Consider the following 14,546-nt stretch of genomic DNA (forward strand, 5'->3'; position numbering starts at 1 on the left):
ACACAGAAAAACTGTCCCACTTGGTAACTGACAGTTCTTGGGGCCACGAGGACACTGCAGATTACATCCAGCTTGTGCCAAAGGCAGTAAGAGTTAGAGTTTTTAAATTTAATACTTAATTAAATAGAGGATTGTGAGACATTCAGAGTCTGTGAATGTACTGAATAATAAGAGATTATTAAACTACCATTAACAAAAGCAGTTAGAGGAAAATTAATTGACGGGGGTGGTGGGGGTAAGATGATCATCAGCAGGCACTTCTTATTCCCCCCGCCTCCCTGTCCCCTCCCCTTGCTCCTTGTCAGCACCAAGTGGCTGCTCTTTAGGGCTGGTTTAGTGGCCATTTGGAGGACACCCTGTGGACCGAGCTCTTTTAGTACTCACTGGCCCCGAGTGTCTCTTTAGTACTCACTGGCCCCGAGCGGGTGTCCCAGAAATGACCCCGGTCAGCGGCCGACCTTGAGGAAGGAAGGAGGGACATGCCTGCGCAGGAGCGGGGGCTCAGGCCCCTGGGTATGGTGCCCTGACCCTCAGCAGCATTTTCGTGAGGTCAGTGGTGGGAGGCCTGTGCCACGGCTGAGGAAACAGAACCCCACAGAAGCAGAGTCTGGCCCACAGTTGTGATGAGCAGAGCCTGGGACGCTGGCAGCTCCAGTTTTCACTCAGCTGCCGAGGGTCGCAGGGGGATCAGGTGTGCGGGCTGACCTCACAGTGGGTGCTCACCGTACAGGTGGGGGACTCACCCTCCCCGCGAGGAGGCTGAGGCCACAGACGAGATCGAGGCTCACCTCTGACCCTCCTCCCGACCCCAGGCTGAAGCTCGGTTTACCTCCAGCTACCTTTACGTAGGGTCACGCCCTTCGCGGGTCCGGATGGCCCCTTCTGCCTTGGGGGGCGCCCCTGTCGGCGGTGTAACGGGGAGGAGTTATCTGGTCTCTAGGGGCTCTGGGGCTGAGCCTGCACCCCTGGCCAAACCTGCCCGGGCCCCTGCTTTCCTGCTGCAACCCGTGCTGCCGGTTTCCTGTCGGCCCCCACGACCCACAAGCGGGAAGACATCCCGAGACAGAGGATAATGGGCGCCGGGAATCCGCGGAACTGGGTTACTGGAGGACGCGGCGCCGGCACCGCATTGCAGGGGCGGCTGAGCATGCGCAGCGGGCGCTGGGGCACCCTCCCTCCTTTCTTTCCCTCCTCTCCCCTCCTCACCCCTCCCCTCCTCTTCTCTCCCCTCTCTTCCCCTCCCCACTCTTCCCGTCCCCCCTCTCCCTCCCTCGAGCACTCCTCCCTCACCTGAGCACCCTTACGGGGCCATTCCTCAGCCCCGCCCCCTCCCTTGCAGCTCCCAGGGCCCCAGGGCCCCAGCCAGGGCCTCACTGTATAATGTCCTAATTTCAAATAAAAAATGATTTTTTAGAATAAGTATGTCCTAGGCCCCCAGCCAGCCTTTGGTGCACCCTGCTCTGGAGTAGGGGCTCCAGGGGACCCTGGGTAATGGGAGGGGGTCTCCCTAGGGACCCAGAGGGTGCAAAGGAATGGGGGTCCCTCCCTTTGCCCCGGGGTCAATCTTAAACTGGACAGACCCATTTCTCCCAGATTCTGTTGCCAGGGAGTAGGTTTGTGTGGAGCGGCGGGTGTCCTGGTGCAGGTGGGGAGGGAGTAAGAGGGAAAGTTGGGAGTTCTTGTGGGAGGTGACCCCCCCTCATTCCCGTCCCAGTGGGAGGATGGGGGAGCAATGAGGGAACCAAACTGGGGTGGCCAGATTTTGCAGTTAAATTTGAATTTCAGATAGGCAATAAAAAATATTTGAAGACAAATCTGTCCCAAACGGCATGGGACATGCTTCTATTAGAAAACTGTTTACCTGCTTGTGGGACATATTTATATTAAAAAAAATACTTGTTGCTTATCTGAAATTCAGATTTAACTGGTCATTTTTTTTTTTTTTTTTGAGTATACCGTGCAGCATGTGGGATCTTAGTTTCCCAACTAGATCAAACCCGTGGCACCTTGCAATGGCAGCATGGAGTCTTAACCACTGACCCATCAGAGAAGTCCCAAACGGGTCATTTTGTGTTTTATCAGGCAATGCTAAACAGGTCTTTGTCATTAATTTGTTAACCAAACAGGCTAAGTCAAAACTTCCCTAAACTGGGCGAAGGCAGAGGAGGAGAAGAAAAGGGGTGGAGGCCAGGCTTTGTGGGCAGGAGTCCCCGTGGACACCCGCTCCGTGTTCTTGGTGGCCTCACCTGTGAGGAGGGGAGAGTGGCAGCTCTGTGGCCTGGCCGCTGCTTCTGGCTCTGGGGCATGGCTGTCCCTGTGAACCCTGGGTCCCGTGGGCTCTGGGGCCTGGTGGCTTGGATGATACAAATGCTTTGTGTAGTCAGGCCGAGGCAGTTCCCACCCCATTGGGCTGTAGAAGGTCAAGGGAGTATGGGGAGGTGGCCCAGCCCCAAAAGGAGGGCTGGTCCACGGTTATTGGGAAATGTTCCCGAGCTCCCGGGCCCTCTGGAGGGGTTGTTTCATCCGTTGTTCCTGTCATTCCCCCCAATCTGAAGAGCTCCTTCCTACCACCCCTGCTCACCCCACATGCACCAAGAGCACCCTCCAGGGTTTCAAGGGGCACCCGCAGGTTTGAGGACCCAATTTCTGTCCCACTTTATAGCAGACAAAACTGAGGACATGAGAGGATAGTCATTTATAGTCGGATCACCTCTTTTTTGCCTGTTAGTCAAGGTGGGAGCCCGCCATAGGATCGTGGGCATGACCAAACACAGGACATGGAGCCCAGAGAGCCGAGGTGGACAGCAGGCTGCGCCGCACAGGCTCAGGGCCCGGGAGGTCCCTGCACGTCACACAAGCCACGCAGGACAGAGTGAGCAGCAGACTCTGGGAGGCAGGCTTCATGGTGATGAGAGAGTGGGGTGCCCCTCGTTCCCCCAGGGGGCCGTGGTCGCTCGTTTGAATAATTCCTTGCCTGCAGGGGGCTGAGGCCACCAGTGGCGGACAGCTCAGGTCCGAGCCTGGGAGAAGCACCACTTGGCTGGAGGGGCCGGGGGGGTGCCTACAGCTAGGCCATTAGGGGCCCTCCCGGTTTCACCAGACTTCAGGGCAGCACATCACATGGGGCCTCAATCATGAGATGCCACGTCTTTCCGCAGTGGTAACGTGCTGGGTAATGATGGCTCTGAGCCTGAAGAGGGCGCCTCTGCTCCCTGGAGGAGCCGCTGAAAGGCCAGACCGGAGGGACCGTGGAGTGAGGGCTCTGAGGACCACTTGGCCGGCTCAGTGCAGCGAGGTGGGGAGCTGCAGGATGCCGGCCGAGCTCCCGGGCACCTGGCAGCTTGCTCGTGCCCCTCGAGAGCCCTTTCTTTGTTGCAGAGAGGCAGTGGCAGCTGCAGGACGCACTCAGGAGCCCTTGCTGGGCCGTGTGGCTGCCAGGTGATGCTGGTGTGATAATTGCTAGTTGTCTTTTAGAAGCAAAATCTGCTACAAGAAGCTACAGTGGCGGCCATTCTTTTCATCCTCATGGCCCTGCCGGTGCCACCGGGGCTGCAGCGAGACTGGACTTTCCAGGGGCCCCCAGTGCTGGATGCAGAGCAGGTTGAGATGCCCCCAGGACCCTTGGTGCTCCCTGGGTGAGCAGGCTGGGCTCAAGCATGTCAGCCTGTTGAAGGCTTGAGAAGCCTGGTGGGAAAGCCTTGGGATGGCTGAGGCTTCTGGGCCAACCTTCCTGGGTGGTGGCCCAGCCCCACTCCCCGCACCCTCCAGCCTTCCCATGCCCTGTCGGAAAGTTGGGAGCGATGTTAATAACAGCTCTACCTCAAGGAGGGCCCTTTGGCAGCTCTGCAGGCCTGTGAAGAGCCCAAGAGCTGGTCAGTAAACAGCAAGCGCTAGTTGCAGTGGTCCCGAGGCACTCCTGTGCCCTGGAGTGGAGGAACCACCGGAGTCTCAGACCGTGCTCCCCTGTGAACTTCATCCTCCCCCTGAACCAGCTTGCACCTGGTGACAATGACCGGATGGTCAGGCCCTGCTGCAGGACGCTGCGCTGCCCCTGGAGTCGGGCTGGTTTGTCCCACACGTCCCAGGCCTGGGAGCCCTGTCGGGAGGCAATAGCTGCCGAGGCCCTGGCTTGGCGACGTCCTTCCGGAAAGACCTGTCCTCCTCTGCAGCCTTCCATCCTGTGCCTAGAAAGGGGATGAAGCTGAGGTCGGAGCCTCCAGCATCACCGTTGCCGATCTGAGTGGTTGTGACCAAACGCCAGGGGTCCTGCACCAGCCAGAGACAGAGCCACCCCTCCCCTGGGTGGGGGGGGCCAGATGCTGACGCTGTCCATCTCAAGAGGTTTGAGGAGAGCTGTAGCCTTCGGGGGGAGGGGGAAGCTTCCATGTCCTGTTCTGTGTCGAGCTGTTGGCTCCGCAGGGTAGGTGCTGCCCAGGCTCCCGTTCCCTCCGGGCTAAACCAGCGGTGGGCTCAAACCGGCAGATGCTGGTGCTTACACTTGAACTGGCCTTTGCCCTGGTGCACCCACCCCCAGGCCTGCCCACCCCTTTCCTGGGACCCTGAGGATCCTGTAGGTGGTGGTGCGAAGCACCCAGGCTGAGGGCACCGTGGAGGGTGCCAGGGTTTCTGCTGTGCACTCCACTGGCTGCTGTGAATGCCCAGGGTATTCTGTCAGATTCTGACCCAGCAGCTCGGAACCACAAGAGCTGCCCACCTGTGTTCCCGTGCTGGGTCCCTCCGGACTCTCACAACTTTGGGACACGTGAGTTAAGGACTTGATGCTGGGTAGTGACTAACATGAGCCTGAATGAAATGGGATGTGGATGTCCATGAGCCTCCGAAGACTCTAGAAATCTCCCTGTGCCATCTGAAGGCATAGGCGGTGGAGACAGGTGGGAAGGAGAGGAGGGAACCCTGAATGAGGAATCCCAGGGCTCAGTGGGGTGGGTCACCTGGGGACAATGAGTCCTTGTTCTCATTTGCAGCCATGGACTCCCACCTCCCTTCGGAAGAATAGAAGCCCTCGGAGAGGAGAGGGGAGACAACTGCTGGGGTCTTGAGTGTTGTCTTGGAAAGAGGCTGGAGGAGGGCAGCAGGGAAAGCAGGGAGGATGACAGGCCAGGTGCCCAGCTCTGCAGGGCAGGCTGCGGGGAGGGGCTAGCTGCTGGGGGAGGGGCCAGCAGTGGGGGTTTCCTCTCTTTGCTGGCCTCTCTCTGGAAACACCCCCCTAACCCTTTTCACACATGGGAAACTCTTGGAGCACAAAGCTTGGCCCTGTTTAGGGCCCTGTGCCCAGTATCCCCATGGTCACTTGAGTCTGGCCCATAAGTGAGCCTCCCATGCCCCAGCTTGATGATGTTGGTGTGAGCCCACCGCTGGTTTAGCCTGGAGGGAATGGAGCCTGGGCAGCACCCACCCTGTGGAGCCAACAGCTGGACACAGGATAGGATGTGGGAGCTACCCGCCACCCCTGAAGGCTACGGTTCTCCTCAAACCTCCGGAGGTGGGCAGCATCAGCATCTGGCATCCCCCCATCCGGGGGAGGGGTGGCTCTGTCTCTGACTGGTGCAGGACCCCTGGCATTCGGTCACAACCACTCAGGTGAGGATAGGAAGGCAGCCGAGGGCAGGGGCTCCTGCTTGGGACACCCGACAGCTGCGTCTTCCTGCTGCGCCTGCACCGCACGTTCAGGCGGGTGATTCTATAGACAAGTCGCTGCCTGGGGCCTGGCCACACACACATTCCCACACCTCATAGCCTGAGAGCCGGCCCTGTCCACTCCTTCCCTGTGGGCACCCTTCTCCCCTGAGATCTCAGCCACAAGGGGTGGGCATTCCACACTTCATGCAGAAGTGACCCCAGGTGGGGGCTTAACTCTGATATGATGCTAGGACCCCCGCTGGCTCAGTGTCCAGTAGCTGCCAGGTTTGGCAGGGTGTCCTGATGATGGGGTGTCCTAGGCAGCGGACACTGTGGCCCATGACCTCTAGCTGGTGCCCTGACATGTTCCAGCCTCCTTGTCTCCGGCCAGGGGTCCAGTAGCCACCCAGGAGGAGAGAGCAACCCAGAGCCCCATCCACATGCTGGGCAGTGTGGACCTTCCACGCAAGATTTCATGTTCGGTCCAGCATGACATGTCCTCACTTCTGACTTCCTCACTTGTCCCAGGCTGAGCCGGGGAAGCGGGTGGCAGCCCGCTGGGCCTCCTGTCCTTCCTCCGCCCCTGCCCGGCGCCTCGCGGGTGTCCTTCTGCCGGTGACAGCACTGCTGCTGCTCCTGGCAGCTGGCGAGGGGCCAGCCACCCACCCACGTCCCTCCTGTCGCCCTCCTCCTGGCTCCTTTCACCCCCCACCCCGCTCTGCTGTGAGTCACCCGCAGCCAGGGAGCAGGTGGGGGCTGGGAAGGCAGCTGTCACCGGGCCTTGGGTCCAGTCCTGATCTTGGGAACACAGCTCTCTGGGTACCTGTTTCCTCCACTGTGACTGTGCCCCACCCCGCAGGGTGCAGACATCCTCTCCCGCCTCTGAGGGCTGCATCTCTTCTCCTGCCCCCAGCAGCCTCCTCTTTGTTCTTGACTCAGCTCTGGGTTCTCCCATCTGGGGGTCTGTGGCTGGGGGGACCCGCCTCACTGATGAGTTTAGGATAGTACAGAGCTGGTTTGAGTCTCCCATTGCCATTCATCAGGGTATTATCAGAGTTAAACAGCTAACGCCTGAAACCACCAGGTGGCGCCCACGGCCTGATGGCTGTGTGTGGCAGCGCCAGTCTCTTCCTGTTCCTTGGGGGTCCCCTGCCCATCTCCTTCATGGTGGGCGGTGGGTGCCAGCTACAGCACAGTGGCAGCCCCAAATGGACCTGTCCCCGCCTCCTGGGGGCTCCTGGGGTCTGGGAACTGCACTGGGCCACCTCCCTTCCCGGGTGCCCCTGCCACCCACCTTGGGGACCTCCAGGATGCGGGGTGCGCCTGGCACTAAAATCAAGGTAGAATTACTCAGAAGCTTCCAGGCCCCGCGTTGCCAGGGACACAAGCTGCAGAACTGCGGGGTGAAGCCTCACGGGCTGTGGCAGGAGCTTAGGGTGCAGGAGCCGCTGATCACAGGTCCCATGTAGCTGGTGTCTTTGACTAAAGTTCTTTTTGTTTTGTTGGATAAACACTTTCATAGGGTATAAGTGAATGCTGTGTTTTATCAGTGGGGTGTTTCTCTGGCAGGAGAAATAAATAGCTTGTTTCTGCCTCTGCTGACGCTGTCTGGGGAGCAGGTGTAAATGTCACGTGTGTGTGTTAGGTTGCCCCAGACGCACCACACCAGTCATCTTTGGCAACCGGCCCACAGGTACTTAGGTGGGTCTCCATGGGTGTGGCTCCATTAGATGCCTGAGCTTTTTACAAGATGGCTGAACTCAGGAGTTCCCCTTTAGAGCTTCACATCAGAGGGGGTGTGGGAACTGAAGCTGTACCCCCAGGAATGGCAGACTCCTCCAAAACCCGCCTCTGGCATCCCCCGTGAGTCTTCCCGCCCCCTATCCTGCTGTCCTTGGGGCTTATGGTACTGCTTCTCTGCTCCTTGGGACCCAGGATGGGTGTCCCTGGGCTTCCTGGGACATGCTCAGCCTGTGGGCGAGGGGGGGGCAGAGAGCCTTCCCCTCAACAGGGTGGGGTTCTGGAGGCTGGAGGGGGCTTGGCTTGTGCCCTCACTCCCTGGCCCCTCATTCTTCCACACCCTGTTTTGGAGGTTAACCTGAGACCCCAAAGCCAGTATGCGTGAGGGGAGATGAAGGGACCAACGTGGGAGAGGGGGCCCCGCACCGTCTGGGGGCAGGATGCGTAGGGGTGCCAGTGGGTGGATCCTCAGGGCTCACTCGTCCTTGGATGCAAACCTGCACAGGTGTGGGACGCGTGCCGAGCCACATACCAATGTTAGTAACTAAACACTAGCTGACATGGCAGGGGGTCACAAGCAGCAGGTGCTGGGTCTCAGGGCAACTCTGGACACCCAGACCCTCAGTGCACCAGGCTGCAGCTCTGGGAGGGCCCTTTTGAGCCTCTCAGCTGGATTCAATGCCCCCATGACCTCTAGAACCCTGGCAGTTGCTGGTGGGCCCCTCTTGGGGTCGCTCACTGCCTGCCCAGCCAGGATATCGCTGCAGTGGGCATGGCAGGGTCTGGCTCCTCAAGAGGACTCTTGGACTTCCTTCAGGAGGGAGCACTAGGCTGGGGTGCCCAGTGTGCTGAGGGGTCCTGGTTGGGGTGGGCAGCCTTTTGATCGTGTTCTCTCCATGGCCCTGCTTGGTGGTCACTGCTGTGGTCTTCTGAGTCCAGACAGGTCTCTGGGGCCAGAGTTCTGGGAGGGAGGCAGGTGGCAGGCTGAGCAGGTGCGGCAGCCCCGAGAAGTCACAGCGCTTGCTCAGGGTCGCTGGCCCATCACATGTCCTGCTGTCCACCAGGGGACGGGTTAGGTGGAGTGTCCTCCCAGGTTCTCACTGACAGTTTAGGACTGGGTTGCACTTCTTGTGTGAAGCAGACTGGGTTAAATTTGACTCCTCAAAAAAAAAAAATTGACTCCTCCAACCATGTTGTCTATTACGATGTTAATTTTGAAATTCGGAGACAGCAGCTCCTTGACTTTGTAGAGGGGCATCCCTGGTAGCTCAGTTGGTAAAGAATCCACGTGCGATGCAGGAGACCCCAGTTCGATTCCTGGGTCGGGAAGATCTGAAAGCAAATCAGAGGATGTGGGCAGAATTGGGATGCTGGGTTCTTCCTCCCACGGCCACATGCCTGGCCCGAGGTCAGCCTACTGGACCCGAGAGAAACAGCCTCCTCCTCCAGCCCCTTCTTATGGCTTCTGGTTCCCATCCAAGGTCACAGAATATCAACTTATATTTTTAATTTCAGGGCAAATATTTTATGACACACTCTCATCATGTTTAACCAGTGGCTTTGTGCTTACTGGAGACAGGACCAAATTAGAAAAAAACAAAACAGCATATTTCCCTATGACAAAAGTAACACAAGGTTGTTGTCAAAGTTGGGGAAAAATATAAAGAATAAAAATTATTCATAATTCTGCCACCCAGAGCAGAGCAGTTATGATCTTACTGAGATGTCTGCACTTGAACTTTGACCACCTTGAAACATGTGTCGTGATACAGAGTTTCAGAGCTGCTCACTGGTCAAGTGCTGCTGTGCCTGATACGGAAAGGAGACAGCCAAGAGGGTCAATAACCTGCGTGGCCATGGGGTAGACATCTGCACCTGGGCTGGGCAACCTGGTGCCCCTTCTTGGCCCCAAACAAGTAATTTATCCCCCAGACACACGCAGGAGTAGGACAAGATTTTTTGGATGGGGCTCTGCCATTGGTGGTAAGACTCAGGAATATGGTTGTTTAAATTATCTGCTTTCCAAAGATGGGTCTCCACATGAATTTTCTCCTGGCTTTTATTTATGACTGCAATCAGGCAATTTTTCCAGGAAAGACGACCACCCCTGCTCTTATCACCTTACCATCCTGGGCTTTCTCTGACCTCAGCCTTGCTCCGTCTGCATGTAGGTGAGCTATTCATTAGCCATCCACATCAGGAGGAAATGAGCTATGACATTATGGGGACAGGGACAAAATTGGAATATGGACTGTAGGTTGTACTGAGTATTGTATCTGCATTGGATTTAGTGAATAATAACTGCATTGAGATTACGTAAGAGAACGTCCTTGTTCTTACAAAACACGCACCGAGCTCTTAACCTGGTAGAAGGACGTCAAATGTGGGGCTTACTCGCTCCTGCTGCAGAGGAAGTTAGTACGTGCATAGGAAGAAGAGAGATTATACAGAAATGCCCCGTTCATTGGCACTTTGTGCTATTCTTGCAGCTTAAAGTTTGAAAAGTCTTCAGATAGTGTCAAAAAAAAACCCACTAAGCAAGAACAGAACAACCCCCCGAACCCACCAGCCTGCACCTCCAAGCCTCCGTACTGCTGCCTGCGGGGGAGCCGCCATCTTGGCTGTTGCATGGACCACTCCCCTCCCCTCTAGAGTGAGCCTCACGGATAGGACCCCGACCCCTGTTGTTTGGTGTTGCCTGTTAATGAGCTTCATACAGATGGAAAAGTGGAAGCCACGTCGCTTGTGTTCTTCTGTGGCTGTTTTCCACTCATCCATCCTAATGGTGGGTGACTCTTGGGCTGCATCTTGTCTACTGATGCCGTACCCACCCCCCAGCAGGATGGGGAACGTTTGCTGCATTGGGTATGGAGGTGAGGGCAAGATGGAGATGGAGTGAGGCAAGACGTGCGGGTCTGTCCCGAAGGCCCACCCACTGCCCTGTGGTTTTGCCAGAGCCCTCCCAGTCACAAGGGGTCTGGAAAGACAGGTGGGAGCCAGATGAGCAGCTCAGGGAGGTGTTAGCATTTCCGGGGCTATGGCAGGGGGCAGGGGGGATGGGGTGGGGGGCGGGCTGAGTGCCCATCCTGAGAGGAGGGAGAGCCTGCTGGATCTCCTGGAGACATTCTGTCTGTAGGCATGGTTTGCCCCACTCCAAAAGGGCACACGCCTGTTTGCAGGTATGTCCATGTTCAGGGCTGTCCTGAGGCTTCCAGCCCACCATCATCACTCAGCCCAGGGAGAGCTGACCATAGATGGGCCAGGGGGCGCCCTTCCTGCAGGAAGACTTGGTGGCTGGGTCTTCCTCATCCCCTCAGTCCACCCCACCTCCCAGCAGAGCCAGGGATGGGCTGGCAGGTCTGAGGAGGCCTGCCCAGTGACTTTATTGCTTCTGAGAACATATTGTAATTAGCCCATTAACTGTGTCCCACTAGTGGGGCTGTCAGGAGTTCCCTGGTGAATCAGGTGATCCTGTGGTCTTCTCTGGTATATTACTGTCCTCAGGCCCTCACTGTGAAGGGCCCAGGGCAAGCAGGGGTGGGGGCAGGTGTTCCAGGCCCCGGACACTCCCTTTCCAGTCACATCCCACCCTGGGGCAGCCTCCCTCCTGATCCCCCGCCTTTTTTCGCCATCCGGCCACACATGCGTGCCAGTGCCCTGCTTGTTGGCCTCGATGTGAATGAAGTGCAGTTTGGGTCTTCTTCTGTGAGCGGCTTCTTCCACTTGTCCTCATGTTGGAAGATTGGGGTGATATGCACACGGATGGGTGTGTTCTGTTGTGTGATTTATTTCTGTCTTCTCTGGTCAGTGGAAATAGGTTTTTGTTTTTTTCAGTTTTTCGCCATTATAATCTTATCCGCTTTCAAAATCCTCCTGGCACCTCTGTTTGTTTGAAAGATAAAACTTCTGGCTGATAAGTTGCTCAGCCCTTGGGGGCAGAGAATTGAGGTTCTGTGCTTCTCAGGGTGGAAGGAGGCACACAGGGCTTGGGGGAGGAGGGGTAGTTTCATGATCAGCAGCTGTCTTGCCTGGGGCGACTTCCTTCTGAGGCTTTTTTTTTTTTTTGATGACTTAGGGAATTTTTATTTCTCTCAAACTTTCTGAGTAATGCTTGGTAATTTTTAAGACTTGGTCCGAAGTCTACCATTTTGAAAATCTGGGGATCATGTTGCATACCCATGACCACTTTGTTTTATAAATTTCAAAAGCACCCTCTAAAACATAATTTTAGGGAGCCTCATCTTAACCTGCGTAAAAATTTAGATCCTGTGGAAGGTCCTCTGAGGCCTTGACTCTTCTTCTTGCTGACCTGGCATCGACACCAGGACCCATCAAAATCCAGGCCTGTGTTTTGGAGGTTTGTGCATGGGGTGGTGGTGTGGGGGAGGGTATGTTAAGTCACACATCCCTTCCCCAGATGCCCCGCCAGAGGAAGGTCCAGCCCCAGGCTGACCCCGAACACTGGTCGGACGCCCCCCGTCGGCCGACAGCGCTATTCTGCCTGCCCACGGCCGCCTCTGATGAACAAACTGGGCCTCTGCAGAAAGCTCCACAGAGAACAGAATTAGGACAGATAAGGAAAGGATTAAATTGGTGCTGTCAGTTCTGTTGCTGACAGCCGGCATTTTCTCTTTCTGCATCACGTGGGGGAAACTTTTGGCCCCGAGTGAGCACCAACCATGCCTCCCATGGGCCTCTCGCTCCAGGCCCTGGGCAGCCTCTTCCAGCACCAGTGCTGCCAGCCGGGGGTCTGGGCATGGGTAGGGGGTACAACCTGACGTGCCCCCTGGGCAGGTGGTGGTCAGCTGGGTAGACATCGCAGAAAGTGGTGGCCACGTCTCCCAGCCGTGAGTCTCATGGTTGGCGGCCCGTCCAGCATGCCGTCGAGGGGCTCCAGGGTGCCACTCGCTGCAGGGCCACAGGGTGATGCTGTGTCCCTTTCTTTCCCCAGATCACCAGAAGCTGGAGAGAGAGGCTCGAATCTGCCGTCTCCTGAAGCATTCCAACATTGGTGAGCTGCCTGCGGCGGGGTGGGAGGTGGGGGGCAGGGGAGGTCCCAGCTCTCCCGTTACAGGCAGCAGGAGGACCCTGAAGGCGTCCCTTTCCTTCCCCATTGAAGGTTCCCACCCTCAGGCCCCTGGAAACATCTCCTTTTGACCCAGAGGGAATCCTGCACAGACTCTGGGTCAGCCCCCTGGGGGAGGCCAAGGTCGGGTTCCTCCTGGACGGGTCCCTGCCGACCACTCTGTAACTCTATGCCAAGATTCTGGTGATAACACACAGGAGCCTAACATTCTGACGCTTCAGAAAACAATGTGATGGCCTGATTACAGAGAAAAAAGTTTGGAAACCAAAGACCAGTCAAAGACCACACCCAGCCTCAGCCTGAGCTCTGAGGTCTGAGGACCGAGGTCTGAGGACCGAGGTCTGATTCTGGAGGACCTCTGCTCTCCCCGAGTCCAGGGCTCTTGGAACTGTGGTCTGGGGTGGGTATCAGCTGCCCTGGGGGCCCGTGGAGTTCCCAGAGCCTGGGTCTTGGCCTAGGGCCTACTGTGGCTGCCCTGCCTGCAGTAGGACCCTTCTTTCTGCAACCTCCAGACTGAGTACAGACTCAGCCCAGACACAGTCACAGGAGCTGCTGGGACCCCAGACCCCGGAAGTTGGAGCAGATTTCCGGGGGCCTGTCAGCCTCTGCCCACCCGCCTCAGCTGTGAGGGGCCCCTTGTCCCCACAGCATAGCTGCCTGTCTCTCTTCACTTCTCATCCCTTAAGGGACTTCTGAGGAGCCCAGGACCCAGATCTTGCCCATGCTGGGAGGTAGACAGGAGACACAGAGGGGACAGTGGGCCTGTGGCCTCAGAGGCACCCAGGGAACTTGTCAGGGTGGATTCCTGGGCCCTCTCGCCCACGTTTGGGCACCAAACGTGCACCAGGATGGTGCGCGGCACTCTGTTTACAAGGGACGCCAGGCTGTGCTGAGCAGCTGCATCCATGCCACTCCCAGACCAGGGCCTCAGCCGCAGGGAGGGCCCGGAGGGACCCTGGGAGGAGCCGAGAGGGCTCCCCTGGGAAGCAGGGCATAAGCTGTGAGGGCCCTCGTTTCCGAGGCGGTGTTCAGAGGTTTGGAGCTCAGAGACCTGGATTCGGGTGTGGCCTTCCACCCCCCCACCGCCCCCACCCAGAGAAGCCGCCGCAACAGTCACTGAACTGCTCTGAGCCCCAGTCTTCTTGTTCGTGGACTGGGCGTGTTTCACAAGTGTGTCAGTGGTCCAGGCTTCACAACAAATTACCCCAAAACTCAACCAACAGGCACTGATTTTCTCTGTTTCTGTGGATTCAAGAGCAGTTCAGCTGGGTGACTGAGGCTGCCACAGATTTTATGGGATCAATGCCTTTGTTCAATACTTACTATGAAGTTTAAGACAGCAACAGCAGGGTAGGATTCTCTTGAGTCTGGGGGCCTGGGGCAGCTAGGCAGGTGGCCTGGCTCTGAGCCAGCCCTGCTCAGGGCTCTGGAGACAGACAGACAGAGACAGAGAAGGTGACAGAAAGCGAGAGAGACACACAGAAAGAAAAGACAGAGAAGCAGAGACTGAGACAGAGACAGAGGGGAACAGAGACACAGAGAGAGATGGAGAAAGAAAGAGAAAGACAGACACAGAGATAAAGACTGAGACAGAGAGATGGAGAGGGAAGGAGAACAAGGAAGACAGTGCCCCCCAATTGTGTCAGATATACATAGCATATATACATATACTTATCAGTGTAACTGTTTTTAAGAGCACAGTTCTGTGGCGTTAAGTATATTCACATGTTATGTAACCATTGCCCTTATCTGTACTCAAAACTTTTTTCATCATCATCAGTGGAAACTCTGCATCCGTTAACGCTAACCCCCACCTGCACCCCGAGGCCCCACCACCCACCATTCTGCTTTCTGTCTCTATGAATTCGACACCGTAGGAACCTCATCAATGGGACCATGCCGTGTTTGTCTTTCGGGGACCAGCTTATTTTACTCAGCCTAATGTCCTCAAGCCTCATCCTTGTCGTAGTATGTGTCAGAATTTCCTTCCTTTTTAAAGCTGAATAATATTCTACTGTGTGTATGTTTCACATTGTGTTTATCCATTCATCCGTCAGTGGACACTTGGCCTTTTTCTGCC

The 14,546-nt window shown here is 56.7% G+C and overlaps 1 protein-coding gene across 1 annotated transcript in view; it reads left to right on the plus strand.

Moving 5' to 3' along the window:
- The window catches only part of CAMK2B (calcium/calmodulin dependent protein kinase II beta), a 92,268-nt gene that overhangs the window by 38,218 nt on the left and 39,504 nt on the right, over nucleotides 1-14,546 (plus strand). The window contains exon 3 of the mRNA XM_061165609.1: nucleotides 12,332-12,391. Within this exon, the coding sequence (XP_061021592.1) occupies nucleotides 12,332-12,391 (60 nt within the window). The remainder of the gene's footprint in view (nucleotides 1-12,331; nucleotides 12,392-14,546) is intronic.

The sequence above is a fragment of the Dama dama genome, chromosome 18, assembly GCF_033118175.1.
Source record: "Dama dama isolate Ldn47 chromosome 18, ASM3311817v1, whole genome shotgun sequence".
Classification (NCBI taxonomy): Eukaryota; Metazoa; Chordata; class Mammalia; order Artiodactyla; family Cervidae; genus Dama; species Dama dama.